This window comes from Zalophus californianus, chromosome 11 (assembly GCF_009762305.2).
Source record: "Zalophus californianus isolate mZalCal1 chromosome 11, mZalCal1.pri.v2, whole genome shotgun sequence".
Taxonomy (NCBI): Eukaryota; Metazoa; Chordata; class Mammalia; order Carnivora; family Otariidae; genus Zalophus; species Zalophus californianus.
In genome coordinates this window covers 83,245,044-83,262,399 of record NC_045605.1, presented here as the reverse complement: position 1 = coordinate 83,262,399, position 17,356 = coordinate 83,245,044, and the positions used below count along the sequence as shown (strand labels likewise).

General features: G+C 40.6%; 1 protein-coding gene across 6 annotated transcripts in view; it reads left to right on the top strand.

Moving 5' to 3' along the window:
• MPPED2 (metallophosphoesterase domain containing 2) overlaps positions 1 to 3,695 on the top strand; it is a 171,348-nt gene extending 167,653 nt beyond the window's left edge. For 5 of the 6 annotated variants that reach the window (XM_027581563.1, XM_027581567.1, XM_027581564.1 and 2 more), the window contains exon 7: positions 2,306 to 3,695. In XM_027581563.1, the coding sequence (XP_027437364.1) occupies positions 2,306 to 2,424 (119 nt within the window). In that variant the 3' untranslated portion in view covers positions 2,425 to 3,695. The remainder of the gene's footprint in view (positions 1 to 2,305) is intronic. The other variant, XR_003517687.1, reaches the window with a different exon arrangement.
• Positions 3,696 to 17,356: the final 13,661 nt, after the last annotated feature.

The following is a 17,356-nucleotide window of genomic DNA, read 5'->3' as shown; positions in this document are numbered from 1 at the left end:
GCCCTGAGGTCAAAAAGGACAATTTTTTTTTTCTTTAAAATGGTTAGAAGAAGTGGCCTAGATATTAGATTAAATAACTTCCATGACCTCTTTCTACCTGTAAATACTGTTTCATATGGAATGCATATGAAGACCCAGGAAGACAAGGCATTCTCTGAAGCAAATAACTTGGGACACGCAGTGAAAGTTATAGAACAGAAGTGGCAGGAACCTGCACATTTGCAGGTAGTCGTTTCCCTACTAACCTCAGAAAACCATTTCAGACTTCTCAGAAATCATCAGCACTCTTAGGTCAGGCTGAGGCTAAAGAGAATGATTAAATCTCGCCTTAATGGGAACTGGTCCAGTTGCCTCTAGTTCTGCCTTTCATGGTAAGCTGGAGTCAAGTTCACAGAACCTGAAAGCCTCCCAGAAACTACGGTTCAAGGTTTTGTCTTTCCTTCCTTTTTTAAGCTAGGGTTTTTAGACAGATACAAAGCTGTCTTTCAGCAGGCCTTCGATTTTCTGGCCCTACTGGTCTCTCCCGGTTCCGAGGGTTTGTGCGCCGGGGGTGCCTTTACATAGGCAGCTGCCGTATTTTCTCCAGCTTCTGCTTTCAGCTTGTCCTCTGGAGTCATTTAGGAATCTGCAGGCGAGTTGTTTAGGCCTGTGTGTCTGATGAAGCAAAAAAACGGAGTGTGCTTTTCAAAGCCCACAAATCCATTGGCTTCCGGGTTAGGCATGGAATTAAAAGCATATGCATTGAAAATCATCCTACTGATACCTAAGAAAATTCATCCTGTCCCAAGTGCAGGCGCCAGCCGAGCGCATGGAATGCAGGGGTGCAGCTTCCCAAGAGTGGGCATCATCCTACCCTGACTTTGAGCTGTAGTCTCAGAAAAGGGGGCACTTCTCTAAGGCATGATCCAGGATTGGTGGGAGGATGGGGGTTGGGAGTTCATGTCTAACTGACATTTCTGGGGACAGGTATCAGGCTTGAATTCCTGCAGCATGCCTATGAGTTTGTATTTCATCCGTGTTTTTTGTTTTTTGTTTTTTTAAATCATTAATTAGCTTTAAACTAGCCAGACAATTGGGGAATTCCACTGATGTCCCAAAATAATAAACTTGCTTAAAAGGCAGGAGATCATATTCAAATAAACTTGTCTCACTTTTATTCACTTAAGACAGCTGAAGAGGGCAGAGAGAGGGCAAATACCAACCTCTTGATGGAGAGAGATAACAAGACTTTATGACCCCAGAACTAAACAGTGCACATTTTAAATGCCTCTTTTCTTTTCTTAAGAGATTTTTCCATTGACCCTCATTAAGCTCTCCACAGGCTTACTAGGACAAATTTTAGTAAATGGAAAGACGAAAAAAAAAAAGGAAAAAAACCTTGGTTATTTCTGTAAGTCCCGGTAATTTAATTTTTCACGTGCATATTTTTCTATTCCATAAGAGCCTGAGACCAACACAGAATTACAAACTTCAATGCAGAGACTCTAAGGTAGATATAAGGTATCCAGGGAAATGTGCAAACTTGCAAACAAGTTAAAATATTTCAACAAATTAAAAATTATAAAAGGGACATACGTACGAAAGACCCAGAAAAACTTCCTTAGCTTCCTTCCAGTAGGTCACCAGAGATTTTATACTGCCATGTGGGAAGTCTTTTTGCTTGATCCTGTGGCGAGGTCTCTGCAAATCACTTGGATATTTGATTACTTGACTTACTTGAACGAAAGGGAACTCAGCACCAAAGCCACACAATTCGAGGGAGATAAGATCACTTATTGTTAACTTTCATTGAGGCAGTTTAGAGATTATCTCATAGATAAGGAACCTGAGCATCCACCCCTCCTGAATCCCAATGCAGTGCTCCTTCCCTCCTCACCTGTCCCAAAGCCCATCTGGGGTTTGGATGTGGGTACCCTGAGGAGTCCCTTACGTTACTCTTTCTGTTCCTAGAACTCAGTAATTAATGCAGGGCTTTGAAATGAAAATCATATTTTTAAGAGAGGGAAAAAATGTTTTTTCTTTATTCTCACTAGTAAAGAAATCACAGTCTTTCCCTGACAAATAGAATGCTTAAATAAGGAAAAAAGGAATCATTTTTCTTTGAAGTAGAGGATTCTCCCTTTAAAGAAAACAGAATGTAATTGGAAGGCAGCTTCTGAAAGCTGTTATCATCTGGGGAGGCTTCATTGAATCTCATCTCACTGCCCACTGGCAAAGATTTTTTAGTTTTCCTTGCCTGACAGCTCACCACTGAGTCACTGTCATTTGTATATATTACAGTAAGCATGACACTCTGTCTCCACAGGTTACGGCATTATGACCGACGGTTATACAACGTACATCAATGCCTCAACGTGTACAGTCAGCTTTCAACCGACCAACCCTCCAATTATATTTGACCTTCCAAACCCACAGGGTTCCTGAAGCTCTAAAAGCCCAATTGGAATGTGAGGGAAGGTCTATAAACTGCCATTTTTCTAATTATAAACTTACATTCTCTTACTTGTTTATTTCCAAATCCTGTGAGTTCTTTTTGTAAATTACTGGAACACAAATGACGCTAGAGGTTGTGCTTCTTCTTTATTATTTTTTTTTAATGGGGCGTCCATTCGAAATGAAAGGAGCATTGTGAATTTGTAAAATGACTTCCGTTTTCTCAAAGGCCACGCCATTGTAAATTGTTAGTATTCGCCAAAGGACAGCCAAGCTTTCTTTTTAAAAGGTGATGAAAGTCTTATTTTAATATGCTTTAAGCTGGAAGAAAAAGGAAAAAAAGAGAGAGAGAAACAGGTAGGTAGTGTTTTAAAAACCACCCAGATTTGCACAACTGTTTAAGAGTATTGTTTGAAGTATTTTATGTTTTGATGTTTTGTTGTTGTTGTTGTTTTCTTGGTAACCCTTCTTTTTTACAGACTTGGCCTGGATTTATAGCAATCTTTTCAGCAAAAGTAGGCGTGGAAAAGACTTCTCTTCACACTCTCACTCTAAAGAAAGCTGCGTCCAGGGAAGAAAATGGCCCTCGTTCAAAGGATGGCTTAGCTAGTGAGATCCATATTGTGGTTATACAAGGTCTCATTGTTTGTTTCTTTTAAATTATTTTAGCTTTAAAAATATGGAAATGGAATCTGTCAAGAGCAGGTATTTCATGCAGTTAAAAAAACAATTGAGCGTGCAGACTCCTTTTCAATATGGGTTTATATATATATAAATATTTTTTGTGTACTATGACTAAGTTAGGAGTTTAATATTGCCAAGGACAGTACAACTGCGAAGGAATGCTTTATAGCAGGGCATCAGAAGTCCGAAGGGGCTGACACATTTTCTCAGAACTCAAGGTCTCAAAGAGCTTGAGTTAAGTCTAGGTACAATTACAGGCATGTACAGACTTAAGTGGATGCAATGGAAGGTAACTAAAATGAGGCTTAGTCGTCCTTTATATTTAAATACCCTGAATTGTCTTCTTACTTCCTCTCCCTCCCCCCATTTTGCACTGTGTGTCGATGCAATCTTCGCTAGCACAAAATATTGTCGCTAATAGTCATTTCTGTTTTCCCATTGTAAATGCTGTTGAGCTTTATTCTATTTTATGTTATCTTGTTAATGAAATTTAGGAAAGCAGTTGTTTCTTTTAAATTTATTGTGATATTCTATATCTAGCGGCCTTTATATGCAAATAAAATTGCAAGATTTTTAAATCTGTCCTGTTTGGAGGGTTGGCTGGGAGGATGGTGGTTTTAGTCCTGGGGAAGGAGGGGATTTATTCATATGCAACATTAGTACTGCCTTCCAGAAGAATTAGAATAAGTGATTTTTTTTTCCTGATTTTCAATAAATTTTTATTACCCACTGTTCACAGGCTGGCAGATGGATCGATAAGGCACTCAGTCTACTCTTTCCTTCCATCACACTGTCATCTATCTTGCCGTGGGTTTCAGAGGGTGAATATTTCGTCTTGGCCACTGTAATTTCTATAGGAAAGGTCACCGTGCAGTGGAGGCTGAAGATACTATCGTGGCTGTGTGCGTGGTGGTGAGAGGGTGAACCAGTGGGTAAGAGAGTAACCACTACTCAGTCTCATTTGTCCCCAGGAGCGGTCACTGTCACCCCCTTGCTGTTCTTTCTTTATGTCCATCACTAAAATGTTATGGCAGCCAGCACTCAACGGGCGGCAGTAGGATGTGGTCAACTAAGTAATGTCTTTTTTATATTCTCTGGAACAGCCATTGAAGAAAAACAGCATGATCTTGAAACTGCAGTGTAGCCCAAAAGTCTACATCCCAGTGCCCCTTGGATTGTATTCTGGCAGATCTTCCTTTCCTCCTTCTCTTGTGGACTCTTTTGGTGTAACTGATGAAAAGAATCCTTGATTTCAGTGCCTGCTGGGTAGAGAGAATGTTTTAGGCAAGAAGTCCAGCTCAGACTCACGTGTAACCATCTTAGTTGTTAATATTGATTAAGCGTCTTGGCTGCCACCCAGAGTGTGTGGTGGACACTTTGGTCTGAGCTCGCCGAGCAGATGCTTGAGCTTCCCAAGCAGAGGTGGCCCATGACCATAGTAGCCATGATGGGCCAAAAGAGGTACTGTGGGAAGTTAACAACCCTCCTCTGATCTGCCACATCAGTAGAAGAAGGTGTTGACTTCAGGGCTCTTCCTAGGGAGCTGGAGTGAGAGGTGACTGAATGGAAATGTCATCTGGAGCTAAGCTCAGACTTCTGGAAAAGCAGGCTTTCCAGAGACAGGTGGATGATCATGATGACAAGTGTGCATGTACAGCTCTTGACAGCACGTCCGGACCCAAACTAATTAAGCTAAGCACTTACTGAAATTGCTTTCCATTGTGAGGGGGCAGGAAGCAACCCAGCCTGCTAAATCTACAGGGTAGACTGGCTTATGGTCCAGGTTCACCATTCCATATGTATGAATAGCCTCCAGGAGGGCCAGGGTGACTGTCCAAAGGCCTGAAGCTTTCTCCACTGGGCCTTCTAACAAAGGAACAGTTGAAATAGCTCTTACAAATTGGCACTTTCCGTCCTTTCATCACCAGGCACTCTGCTGAGCAGGTCTCATATTTTGTTTCTAATCCTCACAAAACCCTGGGAGAGGTCACAGAAGCCCCACTTTATAGATAGGAAACCAAGGCTCCAAAAGTTAAATAAATTTCCCTAGGAAAATGGAAGGTTCAAAACCAGGTCTGTCCGAATTCATAGCCCCTGCCCTTTTTATCACCTGGCCTCTGGACTAGAAAAGTTGATGCCCTTCAAGAGCTGATAAAAAACTGATAGGGGCCTGGGGGCAGGTCTTATCCCTTATGTGGGAGCTGTTGGAGCATCCTTCGGATTGGACCACTTCCTCTCTGCTTGAGACACAGCGCACTGTAGTGGGTCTGAGCACAGAGCCTGGGGCCAGTGTGCCTGCCCCAGTCCAAGCTCCTCCTCGGACTGGCTCAGATGCCTTCGGCTGGGTACTTCCCATCACTGTGAAAGGGGGTTGATGATGATGAAGTGGCCGTAAGTTGTGCTGTGGAGATCACTGCCTGGCATCCAGTTTGTTAACTAAGGTCCCCCATGCTGCCTTGAAATTCTCCAGGCAGGACCTGTCTGTTGCTTCCTCACCCTCAAGAGCACTGGTGGCATTATTTCTGAGAAAGTGTATTGGTTTGCATTCCTTGGAAACTATAATGAACCTCTTTCATAAGAATATGAAGGACCCCAAGGGCATTTGTGAGAGGCAGCTAAGGGGGCCTGACTTTTCAGTGTGGGTATCATATTTTGCAAATCCCTTCTAATCTCAGGAGAGGAAGGGGTCTGTACTCTTTAGAGTTGCTTTAAATGGCACCCGTGGATCTCAGCACCTCTCTCTCCTTGGAGTCTTTACATTCTATGTCACCCTCTCCTTCAAGCTCAATTAGTGATTTTTTTCTCTACATTTTCTCCCAATCCCCTTTTGTCTTATAAAGATGGGAGGGGTGTTGCTGAAATCCCCTTAAGAGGCAGGTCACTGTTCTTCTGACAGGTGGCCAGCATTAAGCCTGCCTTCATCTCTGTCACTTAAGTAAATAAATACTGTGACCCAGGGCTTAAGTCGGGAGAAACAGAAGCTGGGAGGATTTGGGATTTGTCAATTGCAGATAAAATACTTGCTGTGCCCAGAATAATGTCCCCTCCCCCAACCCTCTCCCAGTAAGGCTATGCTGCTCCATCAGACCGAACATCCATCTTTTATTTTGGTTTCTCAGTATCTTTTCATGCCCTGTTCCCACGTTCCTAAAAGTTTTCATTACTTTTCATTTAATTATGAAACCAAAGTGAATTAAAGTCTACTTCAATTTTTTGAGAAATTGGCTATAAGCTGAGGCATTTGGAAACACTGCTGGGTTTGGAGCAGGAGACATTTGGATGTGGGGAGGGTTCCAGCACCGGACATTCTTACTAGGTGCTTTTATAGAAGGTTCCAGGCCCCCTTCTGGATGTCAGCTTCTAAATGCAAAATGTTTTTTCTCCTACTTTGTGATGAAGTAGGAAGATTGCTGCCTGTGTGTCCACTCTCTGACAAGGTTCTTCCAGAAGTTTAGAGCTACTCTCCCTTCCTTTTCAAGACGTCGTCTTTACTTTTCTGCTCCTATCCTGCCTTTCCATGGAAGAGAAAACCACACTGATTGAAAACCCTCTCAGAAAAGCCTCCCTCTTCCCTGGTGCCCGTCATAAAGTCAGCCCCTGCTACTCAAGAGAAGTTCAGAGAGGGTCAGTGGCGCCACCATGGTCACACAGCAGATCAAAAGAGGGAGCCCCACATTGGCATTTGAGTTCTTAACTTTGAGCATGAACTGCTTTTCCAGTTTGACATTCAGGAATAACCAGCGTTGGAGAGATCAGTTTGGCCAGACAGAATGTGATTTTATAGCAGAAAACAACCTCTCCCTATCTGTAGTTTATTACTATTAAACCTGATTATTTGAAAGAAACCTTAGCATCTGACCTCCAAGTGTTCCCATGAGGATTCACTTTCTTTCCTTTCAACCAGTCCACCTATAACAACTCCGATGGGCACTCCTTTCCTCCTCCCACAACAGAGATGTTGCTCTTTGTCACGTGTTTTGACCTACATGTGTATGTCCAGTCTGGAAGACGTTGGGTGTCAGGAAGAGCCCATGACTTGAAAATCAGATGTGCTTGCTTTCAAATCCCAGCAATGCCATTTACCATCTGGGTAGCTTTGGACATGCTACTTTACTTCTCTGAGACTCAGATTCCACACCTGCATAATAGGGGTAATTCCTACCTCCCGATGGATTTATCAGAGTTGATATGCTAATATCACTAGGGTCCTAGGCCCAGGGATCTATCATTATACATGGAAGATTTTATTATGCTGTCCATCACAATTCCTTAAAGCAAAAGAAAGAGGGGTGGGGGGGTGCATAAGGAAACATTTAGCTTATTTTTCCAGGTTATTCAGAGCCCTGCACAAAAGAAAGTGAATTCCTTGAACTGGACTAAGTCAAGGTAATGGAGCTACAGACCCATGCCGTACATAAACTGAGCTCTTTAAATTCCTCTCTCTCTCTCTCTCTCTTTAAACTACAAAACAAAACATTTGTGGTACTTTCTTCTCAACTCCTCCTATATCCTTCCTGAATTAGGGTTGTCTCACAAGACAAAAATCTTGAGGTAAAAGGCCTTTCATATCTGAGAGCATCTATATCTGGGTAATGGTGAGAGAGAGAAATGCATTTCCATTAGGAAGCATGGCCACAGTGGTACTAAAAGCACCAATAGACTAAACACGGAGAGGCAGAGAGCCTGCACCCATCAATCAGCGTTGATTTTTATGAAGCCACGGTTACCATGAGGTGCATCCGAGTGCTCTCAGAGCTCGCTTACCAAGGGAAGGGGCCTGTAATTTCATAGCCCATTTCTGCCCTGACCTTAGTGGATGACCTTGAGAATAGGTTGAAATTTTCAGTAGAAGCTTCTAAAATGGCAAATGACTTGGAGCCCAAATGCTCCAGTCTTGGGCTCACCAACATGCCCTTGCACACATTGGCTATAGTGCTGAGGTACCAACTACTTAATCCTCCAAAGGGACTCCCTATTTCCTGGAAGCCTTCCCTGAATGCCCCTGCTCATACCCAGAACACCTCCTTTTGGTACTGCCATGTCCCTCATGAGGACTGCCCCCTGCTCCATGTTGTGATTGTTGCTGGTCTGCCTGTGAGCTCCCTGAGGTCAGCGACCAGGTCTCTTCTTCTGCATTCCCAAAGAAATGCTGTCTTAATTAATCCATGTTGGGCACGCAATAGCCAGGTATGTGAGAAAGATAGGAGAAATTAATCACAGTTGAAATCAGACATTTCCTGCACAGCACAGGCACGCTGCTGTACCAGTAAGCTTCATTTGCAAGACTCAGTTCTTGTTACGAAATGTCCCTATAACTTGGTGAAGAAAGCAAGATATTGACACACGAAGGTAAATAGCAGTAAGATTTCAAATGAAAGTCCAAAAGAGCAGTAAAGAAAGTCAGGATCTGTGTTAGGTTTGTCCACTTATGTAAGTGGCCATCGTTATAGGGAAGTGCAGGCTGGGGATTTAAGTCTCAGACAAGCACAGGCAACTAACCTAGCAAGGGGAGTCTGAGTGTTAATGATAATGTCAATCCCATGCAGCTTCATTCCTGGAGGAGAAAAACCTGTCTGGCCAGTGGCAATTTCCAAGTGTGTCACGTAGCTGGTTTGTTTTCTTAATTTACTCTATGAAATGGTTTTCTCTAATGGCATGCCATTGACGAAATGCACCATAATGTCTCCATCCATCACCTCCAAATGCTTTTGCATGCATCAGTTGTTGACTTGTTTTCTCCTGTTCAGCACATAAATGAGAGGAATGATTTATCCAAGGCCACCAGTTACTCTTATGTGGAATCTGAAATAGCTCTCTGGAGAAATACTGCCCTGAGCACATGTTTCTTTATACTGTTTCCCACTTGTATTGGCAGGTGACTTTGGCCTGGGCTGCACTGATAGCCTTCTGACCAGGGTTTCCTGAGGAGCTGGTCCAGGTGTCCCCTGTGGTCTGTGACTCTTCGGATATAAGAGCTTGGGTTCCTGTGGGTGTGATCGCTAGGGTTGCATTATAGGGTATGGAAGCCAGAAGCTTTGTCCTTCGAAGCTGTGTGTGGACAGAGTGATTCCCCCATGAGCTCTCTTGAACTCACACTTACCAGAAAGAGAAAAGGTATTACATGCCTGAGTGCAGTTCCCTTCCTGCTTTCAATTTGTCCCACTTCCTTGAACTCTCCATGTTGGAGACATCTGGCCACTACCCCCTCGGTTTTGCATAGATTGGTAGATCAGAAATGCAAGATAAATAGAAACATCAAGATAATTCTTAACTGCTGAAGATTCCTTAAGAGAGTGCAGAGTGCAGCATTTTCCTAAGTAAGATCTGGTACTGACTCAAACACCTGAAGGGGCCACTCCACAAAGTTTTTGTCTCATTAGATGATGGCGATAATGTAGATAAACAGTTTGAAGCATCAGATAATACAGAGATCCTGAAATGTTAAACACAGTCCTCCTATCTATAGCATTAATAAATGGTGGTGAGATTTGAAATACCATGTTTACCTTCTTAATTCAAAAAGTTGAAAAATACAGCTTGGAAGGTTTCACCTGAGAAAGTTATAGAAATAAGAAAAATAATACTTATCACAACTTTGTTTCCGCATTAAAGTATCTCCTGTGAAAGTGTGTGTGTGTGTGTGTGTGTGTGTGTGTGTGCATGTCTGTGTGTGTGTGTCTACTTCAACAATACTATGTTCAGTGTATAACAAATTAACCCTTTTCCTTGACTGGCTTATTTCAATGGAATTCAAATAAGATGTCCAGAAGGATAAGAACTTCCTTACATTGTTTTCTAAAGGATTAAATAACCAAAGTAAAAAATCTAGAGCTACTCATAAGACCACTAATTGCAGTGGCAGCAGTATGTTGGTTTCACATGTTATGAATGGAATCTACGGGTTCTGAAAAGATTCAGGAACTCTGGTAGATAGGCATTTTATTTCTCTTGCATTTGCATTGATTAGATCATCTTCCCAAGGAAGGATGAGGTCTATGGGTACAGCATCCAGGAATTGCTATGAAATTATTTGAGTTTAGAGATTGTGCAGAGAAATTTGCTCAATAAAAAAGTGAAGTGGGGGTGGGGGAGCTAGGAGGAGGAAGGAGAGAAAGCAAGAGGTTTTAGATCGAAACACTAATGAACCTTTTGATTTCCCAGGCTAAGAGGTGTGACGTGTATGTCTTTTGATCACTTTCTTTCTCTAAACTATGAATTGATATATCTATCTTCTCTGATGTGAGGACACCCTTGAACAAAGGAGGCAAGTGAGTTGCCCTGGTTGTTTTATTAATATGAGGTCTGCTGGCTTTTGTAGGGGCCCAGTCTGTACGTGATGGGTTTTTCCGACACAACACAACGGCACATGGGAAACTATTTTGTGAGGATGTTACTCTTACAGAAGACTTTTCCCAAGAAATAAAATAGGTATCTCTGGTGAAGTGACAATACGTAGGCTATTCCAGCTCTACTTGTGGATTCAGCAGTATCCCATTTATTGATCTGAATATTTATATCCATGACAGTAATGCTGTGATTGTTGGTATATTTGCTGTGAGGAGCTTGGCTGGGATGCTGAGGACATCCCCTACTGTTTTTAAAGGTCAGCATTCTCAAAGCTATTTAAAGAACCCCATCATCACCACCACTTTGGACCTGTGTTAAAAGTACTTCAGTGGAGGCAGTCTCCTTTCATTACCACTACCCACCCCCAAATAATTACTGCTGACCTAGAGGCCTTCTGGTTGGAGATGTATGTTGGTCATTTTTCTTCTTTTATGTAGTTCCCTCTCATCTGAAAGTTTTATAAAATGGTCATTGTCATTCTCTAGTTGAATCTATGTACAGTTGTTTTAGTTTGTTACAAAATGTGTCTACTGCTCACCTGAAGTCAAAGAGATTCTGTTTTAGTCTTCATTCCTAGAATGAGGTTTGGAAGTGGGGTGGCACACCCAGTCGATAACTTTTCACGAGTTTTTAGTGGCCAGTAACATGTACCCCGGGGATATTAGATTGAGTCAGGGGAGCCAATCTGTACTTCTACATCCATGCACCCAGTAACTAATATTTATCGTGTGGCCACTCTGCATCAGGCACTCTGTTTAGCGTAAGATTTAGTCCAGAGTTGGGCCAAAGAGAGGCTTCAACCAAACCCTTAATCACCTGATCTGACCTGAATCAGAGCAAATGAACCTGGTTCCTTCAGGTGACCTGTGTGAAAATCAGTGGTGCTACTCCATTTTCTCCACCTGCTGTCCTGTAACTCACAGTCTCAGTCGCCTCTAGGAATTTTTGCAGACCATGGCTTATATTTTATAACTTTTATTTTTTGGCCATGATGTGTGTAAACAGGAAAATGTATCAGTAAATCCATTTAAGAACATTTGAGGACAAATATGTTTTATTGGAAAAAGAAATGAATACAAAGTAATTGGCCTTTGTACCATGTAGTTAGGAGAGCATGTCTATAAGCCAGAGAGGTCTGGCTAATGTTAAATCTCAGAAATTAAAGTTTGGGGCCTTTTAAATTTTCAGTTTTTGGATGATATGTCTTAAAACAGGCTAATGAATGCACTCTCTATTCTTCAAGGATTTAGAACTTCTCTGGCTAATATTAACAGTGATATAAGCAAAGTCATGTTGAAAAGGACACCCAAATAATGAAGAATGGACACTATCTCTCCCATGGGCCCGGCCCCTGACTACTTTAAAGCTTTGGGGCAGTTCCTGAATTTTCCTACTGTTTTAGGGTGCTTCCTTTTTCTTCCAAGTAAGTCAGTCAAAAACTTTCTCTCCACAAATATGTCTCTCTAATTACAAGGAAAGAATTAACTACAAACTCAAGACTTTAAGTATTTCTTCAGTACAGTGCTGAGTTTCAAGACTCTATTTGTGAGGCGGAGATAGATTCATTTTTTTCAGAAATTTTGTCTTTTCTTAAAGCAGTATCTTAAAGGTTAGAGATTATGGCCATAATTTGATATCCACAATTTATAATCCTTAGCTAGTAGCTCAACCTTTCTTTTTTTCAGACTCTACTGAGGTCTTCATTGCAAATGAAGCCTCTCTAATCTTCACCCATTGTCCATTTACACATGAGTAAATATGTTAAACTGTCCGTAAAATGATAAAATAATTCTAAAGATAAATGCAAAATGACTTTTACAAAGACACGAAACAGTACATTACATTCTACTCTGAGTCATGTCTGCCAGCATTCCAAAGGCCAAAGATTGGATAAAACACCAATTTAAAAGATGGGGGGAAATGATTCCGTAGTGAAGAATTCCAGTTCCTTGGGTTGGGAGTCTAATTCTGGAGGAAAGGTGAAACGTACAATTTTTTCTTACCTTTGTAATTCAGCAATTCTTAAGCTAATAAATTAGAGTAAGTGGTTAGTTCAAGACACGGAGAAAATTGGATACAGCATGAAAAATTAACAACAGTGTTAATGAGAAAATGGCTTATAAGTCCTATGCTTGAATGTAGTATGCAGAGTGATTAGGTCTTCATAAAGTTGTTAATTCTAAAAAAAAAAAAAAAGTATTTGATCTCTTTTTAATGTTTCCAGATCCGGCCAAGGTCAAAGAAGACAATCTTTGCTTTGTCACATTATGTTCTGGTGTAAGGGTGGATAGTATAATGAAATTGTTATAGAAGAGCCAGCAGCTAGTGTATATCAGACGTGTGTGTGTGTGTCACTGGGAGAGCATCTTTCACAAACAATTAGCTCTTTATAAGACATATGATAGTCCTCACATTTATCACATATGTCCCATGCCTCCTGAATAAAAACTCCATTTGCAACCAACCAAAATTAATCTGGGCCTAACTGAAGAGAAGGAAGTCAACCCCTTAGTTCTTTGTGGGAAGTTAACTCTTTCAAGTCTGATACATACCATCTTACGCTTTTTAGTTGGTAGACCTTTACCCATATGTACTTCCAAAGAGCTATTTCTGATATTTAAAAAGTTTAATATGTCTCTCTTGTCCAAGTGATATTTGATTTCCAGGAACCAAAATTCACTCCAGTTCACTTTGCAAAAAGCAGGGGGGTGGGTAGCTGCAGTTTAAAGGGTGCAGACATAATAAATAGAAAAAATAGGGAAGCCTGGGGAGGGGACAAGCCAGGAATCTCCAGGTGCCTCAGGAGTAGTCGTTCATGGATCCTTTTTCTGATGCTCAGGAAAAAAATAGTATCTGATCAGCTTCTTCCTAGTCATTGAGTTGCTACCCTAGGTCATGTGCATACCCCTGATCTAATCAGCAGTAGCCAGGGTCACATAAGACCTAAAGCTACCCCTTTGGCAAATGAGTGGAATAGATTGAGTTTAGGTCAGAGTCGTGTGTTAATGGGGACGAGTATTCATTATTCTTATCCAAAGCCCCACACAGTTTCAGCCCTAGCACCTTAAAATAACTCATTGGTGTGACCGGAGATTGGTTCAAAGAATATAAGTGAATTGAGGCAAATCTTATCTCTGCTACTAAAGGGGAAAAAAGCTACAATAATTTATAGCCCTTGATGTGCTGATAGGAAACATAGTGCCATGTTTACATATAAGGATAATGACTTATTAAGAAATCCCCAGCTCAGTTTTCCTTGTTTCCTACAAACTGGAGAAATGGATTGGTCAAACTCAGGGAATGAATTGTACAAGCTAAGCTATGAAGATCTCTAGCAAGATGTTTGGCCCTGCCCACAATAAAGACTCCTAATAGATGGATTTTTAGTTACATGGTTAAGCTAGGTCACAAAGCATATGATTGAAAAGATGAATCTGAGATAATAATGGTGGTGAATAGCTCACACTTTTAGTATCATTTTTTTTAAAGATTTTATTTATTTGAGAGAGCGAGAATGAGAGAGAGAGAGAGAGAGAGAGCACATGAGAGTGGGGGAGGGTCAGAGGGAGAAGCAGACTCGCTGCTGAGCAGCAGGGAGCCCGATGCGGGACTCGATCCCAGGACTCCAGGATCATGACCTGAGCCGAAGGCAGTCGCTTAACCAACTGAGCCACCCAGGCGCCCTTTAGTATCATTTTTGGAACATGGGATTTGGGGTCAGACAGATTTGGTTCAAGATAGGATTCCGTCACTCACTAGCTGAGAGATTTTGATCAAATTTCTTAATCTCTTTGAGCCTCAGTTCCTTCATCATTAAAATGAGAGTGATGGGGCACCAGGGGGGCCCAGTTGGTAAACCGTCTGACTCTTAATCTCAGCTCAGGTCTTGGTCTCAGGGTTGTGAGTTTGGGCCCTGTGTTGGGCTCCATGCCGGGCGTGGAGCCTACTTAAAAAAATAAATAAAAATAAAACAGAATAAAATGAGAGTGATAACAGTACTGATCTCATAAGATTGTTGAGAGAAGTCAGTGAGAAAATGGATGCAAAGAGCTTAGCATGGTGCCTGGCACATATGGGCTACCATTATCAAATCAATTATTAGACTTTTTATATATCCCAAAGGTTGATTTATGACTTACCTCCCTTGTACTTTTCTACACTCTTTAAATTCACTTTGCATGTGCATGTATAACTATTTTAAAATAAAAAATAAGCAAACGAAAAAGAACATTCAACTAGTGATTGAGATGGAGATAATTGTACTCTGGGCACTGAAATTGAAATGTTAAAGAATGGAAGCTGATCAGATGTAGGAAGCTGTGACTCTGAGTTTGCAAGTAAACTGAGATTTCCTTCAATAAATTTGGTTTCCTCCTCTGTCTCCTTGTTTTGTCGAGCTGAAATAAGGAATTAGAAGGCACACATTCAAGACTAGCTCTGCGAAGCAAACCACCGGTCACTTGCAAGACTTAAATTTATAGCACCCATAAAATGTAGAGTTATGTACAAGCATAAGGAATAAGCAGTCTAGAGGATAAGAAATTTAATAAAAAGTGCAGATACTTACAGGCAGCTGCTAAGGGCTGGAATGGGAGTATTCCCAGCAGTGGATATGTGCTGCCATAGAATGCTTACATCAGTACAGGTGGGGCATTCAAAAGGCTTCTAAGGGGTCAAGTTGCTCAGGGTATTCTGTGAGGTTATATTGTCTGTGAATGAATGATTTTGCTCAGGGGAGTCAGAGGACAGAGTACTCTCTTAGTCCCCAAGGAGTCTTCTCTGCTGTGACTAGCAAAAACCCCAGTAGGAAGATGGGTCAGAGACCTGAAATCCAAGCCTTGCTGGAATGCGTTGATCCTTAGAAGTAAGCGTCTCAGTATGATAAATACGAACTCCTCAAGCCCGTTAGGGAATGGAAATTTAAGAACCAGTTAGGTCAAAGATCAGGAAATTTATGACGATTATCTGCGGTTACAGTGTAGAGTGTTTGAGGATGGTTTAAGCCAAAGAGTCCAGTGCCTGTAAATCTTGAGAGTGATATTAATACCTCTGTGAGCATGTGTGTACAACGTTTCTGAAAAGATTAATTGCAAAGGCCAGTTCCCAGGAAAGACAAGCAGGTAATTGGCATTTAATTAATGAGAATAAGTTATATTAAATTAAAGACATAGAATCCTTGATTATTTATCTTCCTGTAGCCAGTGTGACAATCTACTCTTAGATTATTAACTCAGCACTGTTTTTCAAGAGGCCAAACTAAACCTTCTGTTCAGATTGTATAAATAAGAATATGTTTGCATCTCAACCATGGGAACAAAATAATTTTTGGGAAATCACAGAGGGTTTTTTTCTTTAAACATAAATGATTTCTTTTGAAATTCTTTTGAAATTCAATCCAGCAGAGGATTCAGGGTATCCTCGGGCATACTCCATACCTCCAGAATCCAGAAGAGTTGACATGAACTATTGTGTAGTAGAAAGGTTGCGAGCTTGAGGGTCAGTCTGACCTGGGGTTAAGTCCTGGCTCTGTCTCATATTAACTACATAGCCTTGGGTATGTTATTAAAATTCTCTGAGGGTCAATTCTCTTATCGTCAGAAATGGTAAAATAATACCCACCTGAAATGCATTGTTTTAAAAATTAAAATACAGTAAATTTCCATGGTCCATTGTCTGTCACATAGACAGTGCTCAATAAAAGATTATTCTCTTTACTTTCTCCTCCTTTCGGAGCACAACATGACAGCAGGTAGAAAATTATTCCATAACAAAGTTGGAGAACTGATTCTCTTTGAATTTAACAATTGCTATAATGATACATTAATCATGAAAATGTGGTTTTGGTGAAGGGATAGGTATATACTTCAATGGAATAGAATAGAAAGTTCAAAATAGAACATACAGTATGACCAATTTTTTCTTAATGTGCAAAGGCAATTCAACGAAGAGACATAATCCTTTCAACAAATAGCATCGGAACAATTAGACTTGCAAAATAAAGGATTGTGATAATACAAAAATAAACCTAGACCTAAACCTCATACCTTACACAAGAATTAACTCAAAATGAATCACTGATCTAATTGTAAAGCCCAAATCTGTGAAACTCTCAGAAGAAAACATAGGAGAAAACATTCATAACCTAGAATTAGGCAGAGTTCTTAGGTATGACCCCCAAAGCACAATCTATAAAAGAAAAGAAAAAGGTAAGTTGTACTTTATTAAAATCAAAAACTTTTGCTCCATCGAAGACACTATTTAGAAAATGAAAGACAAGTTACAGGTTGGGAGGAAATATGTGCAAATGACATTATGTCTTGTAAGCTAGAATATGTTTTTTAAAAGTCTTAAAATTGGGCGTTATATACAAACAATGAATCATGGAACACTACATCAAAAACTAATGATGTAATGTATGATGACTAACATAACATAATAAAATAAAATTAAAAAGAAAAAAAAAGTCTTAAAATTCAATCACATTAAAAATGGTAAAAGACTTAAATAGACACTTTACCAAAGAGGAGATAATGGATGGCATATAAGCACAAGAAAAGATGTTCAACATCACTAGCCATTAGGGAAAGAGATACTACTACTTGCAAATTAAAACCACCATGTGTTACCACTGCATGCCTATTAAATGGCAAAGGACGGAAGGAGGAGAGAGAGAAGGAAAGGGGAAAAAAAGAAAATCTGACAATTCCAAGTGTTGATGAGAATGCAGAACAACTAGAAATTCTCATGCATTAAGGCTAGGAATGCAAAATGGTAGACCTGGAAAATGGTTTGTTGTTTCTTATGTACGTTGATCGTACAGTCCAGCAATCGCACTCCAAACCCTAGAGCTCTGATAACTTAGGTGTACACATTAACCTGTACACAAATGTTT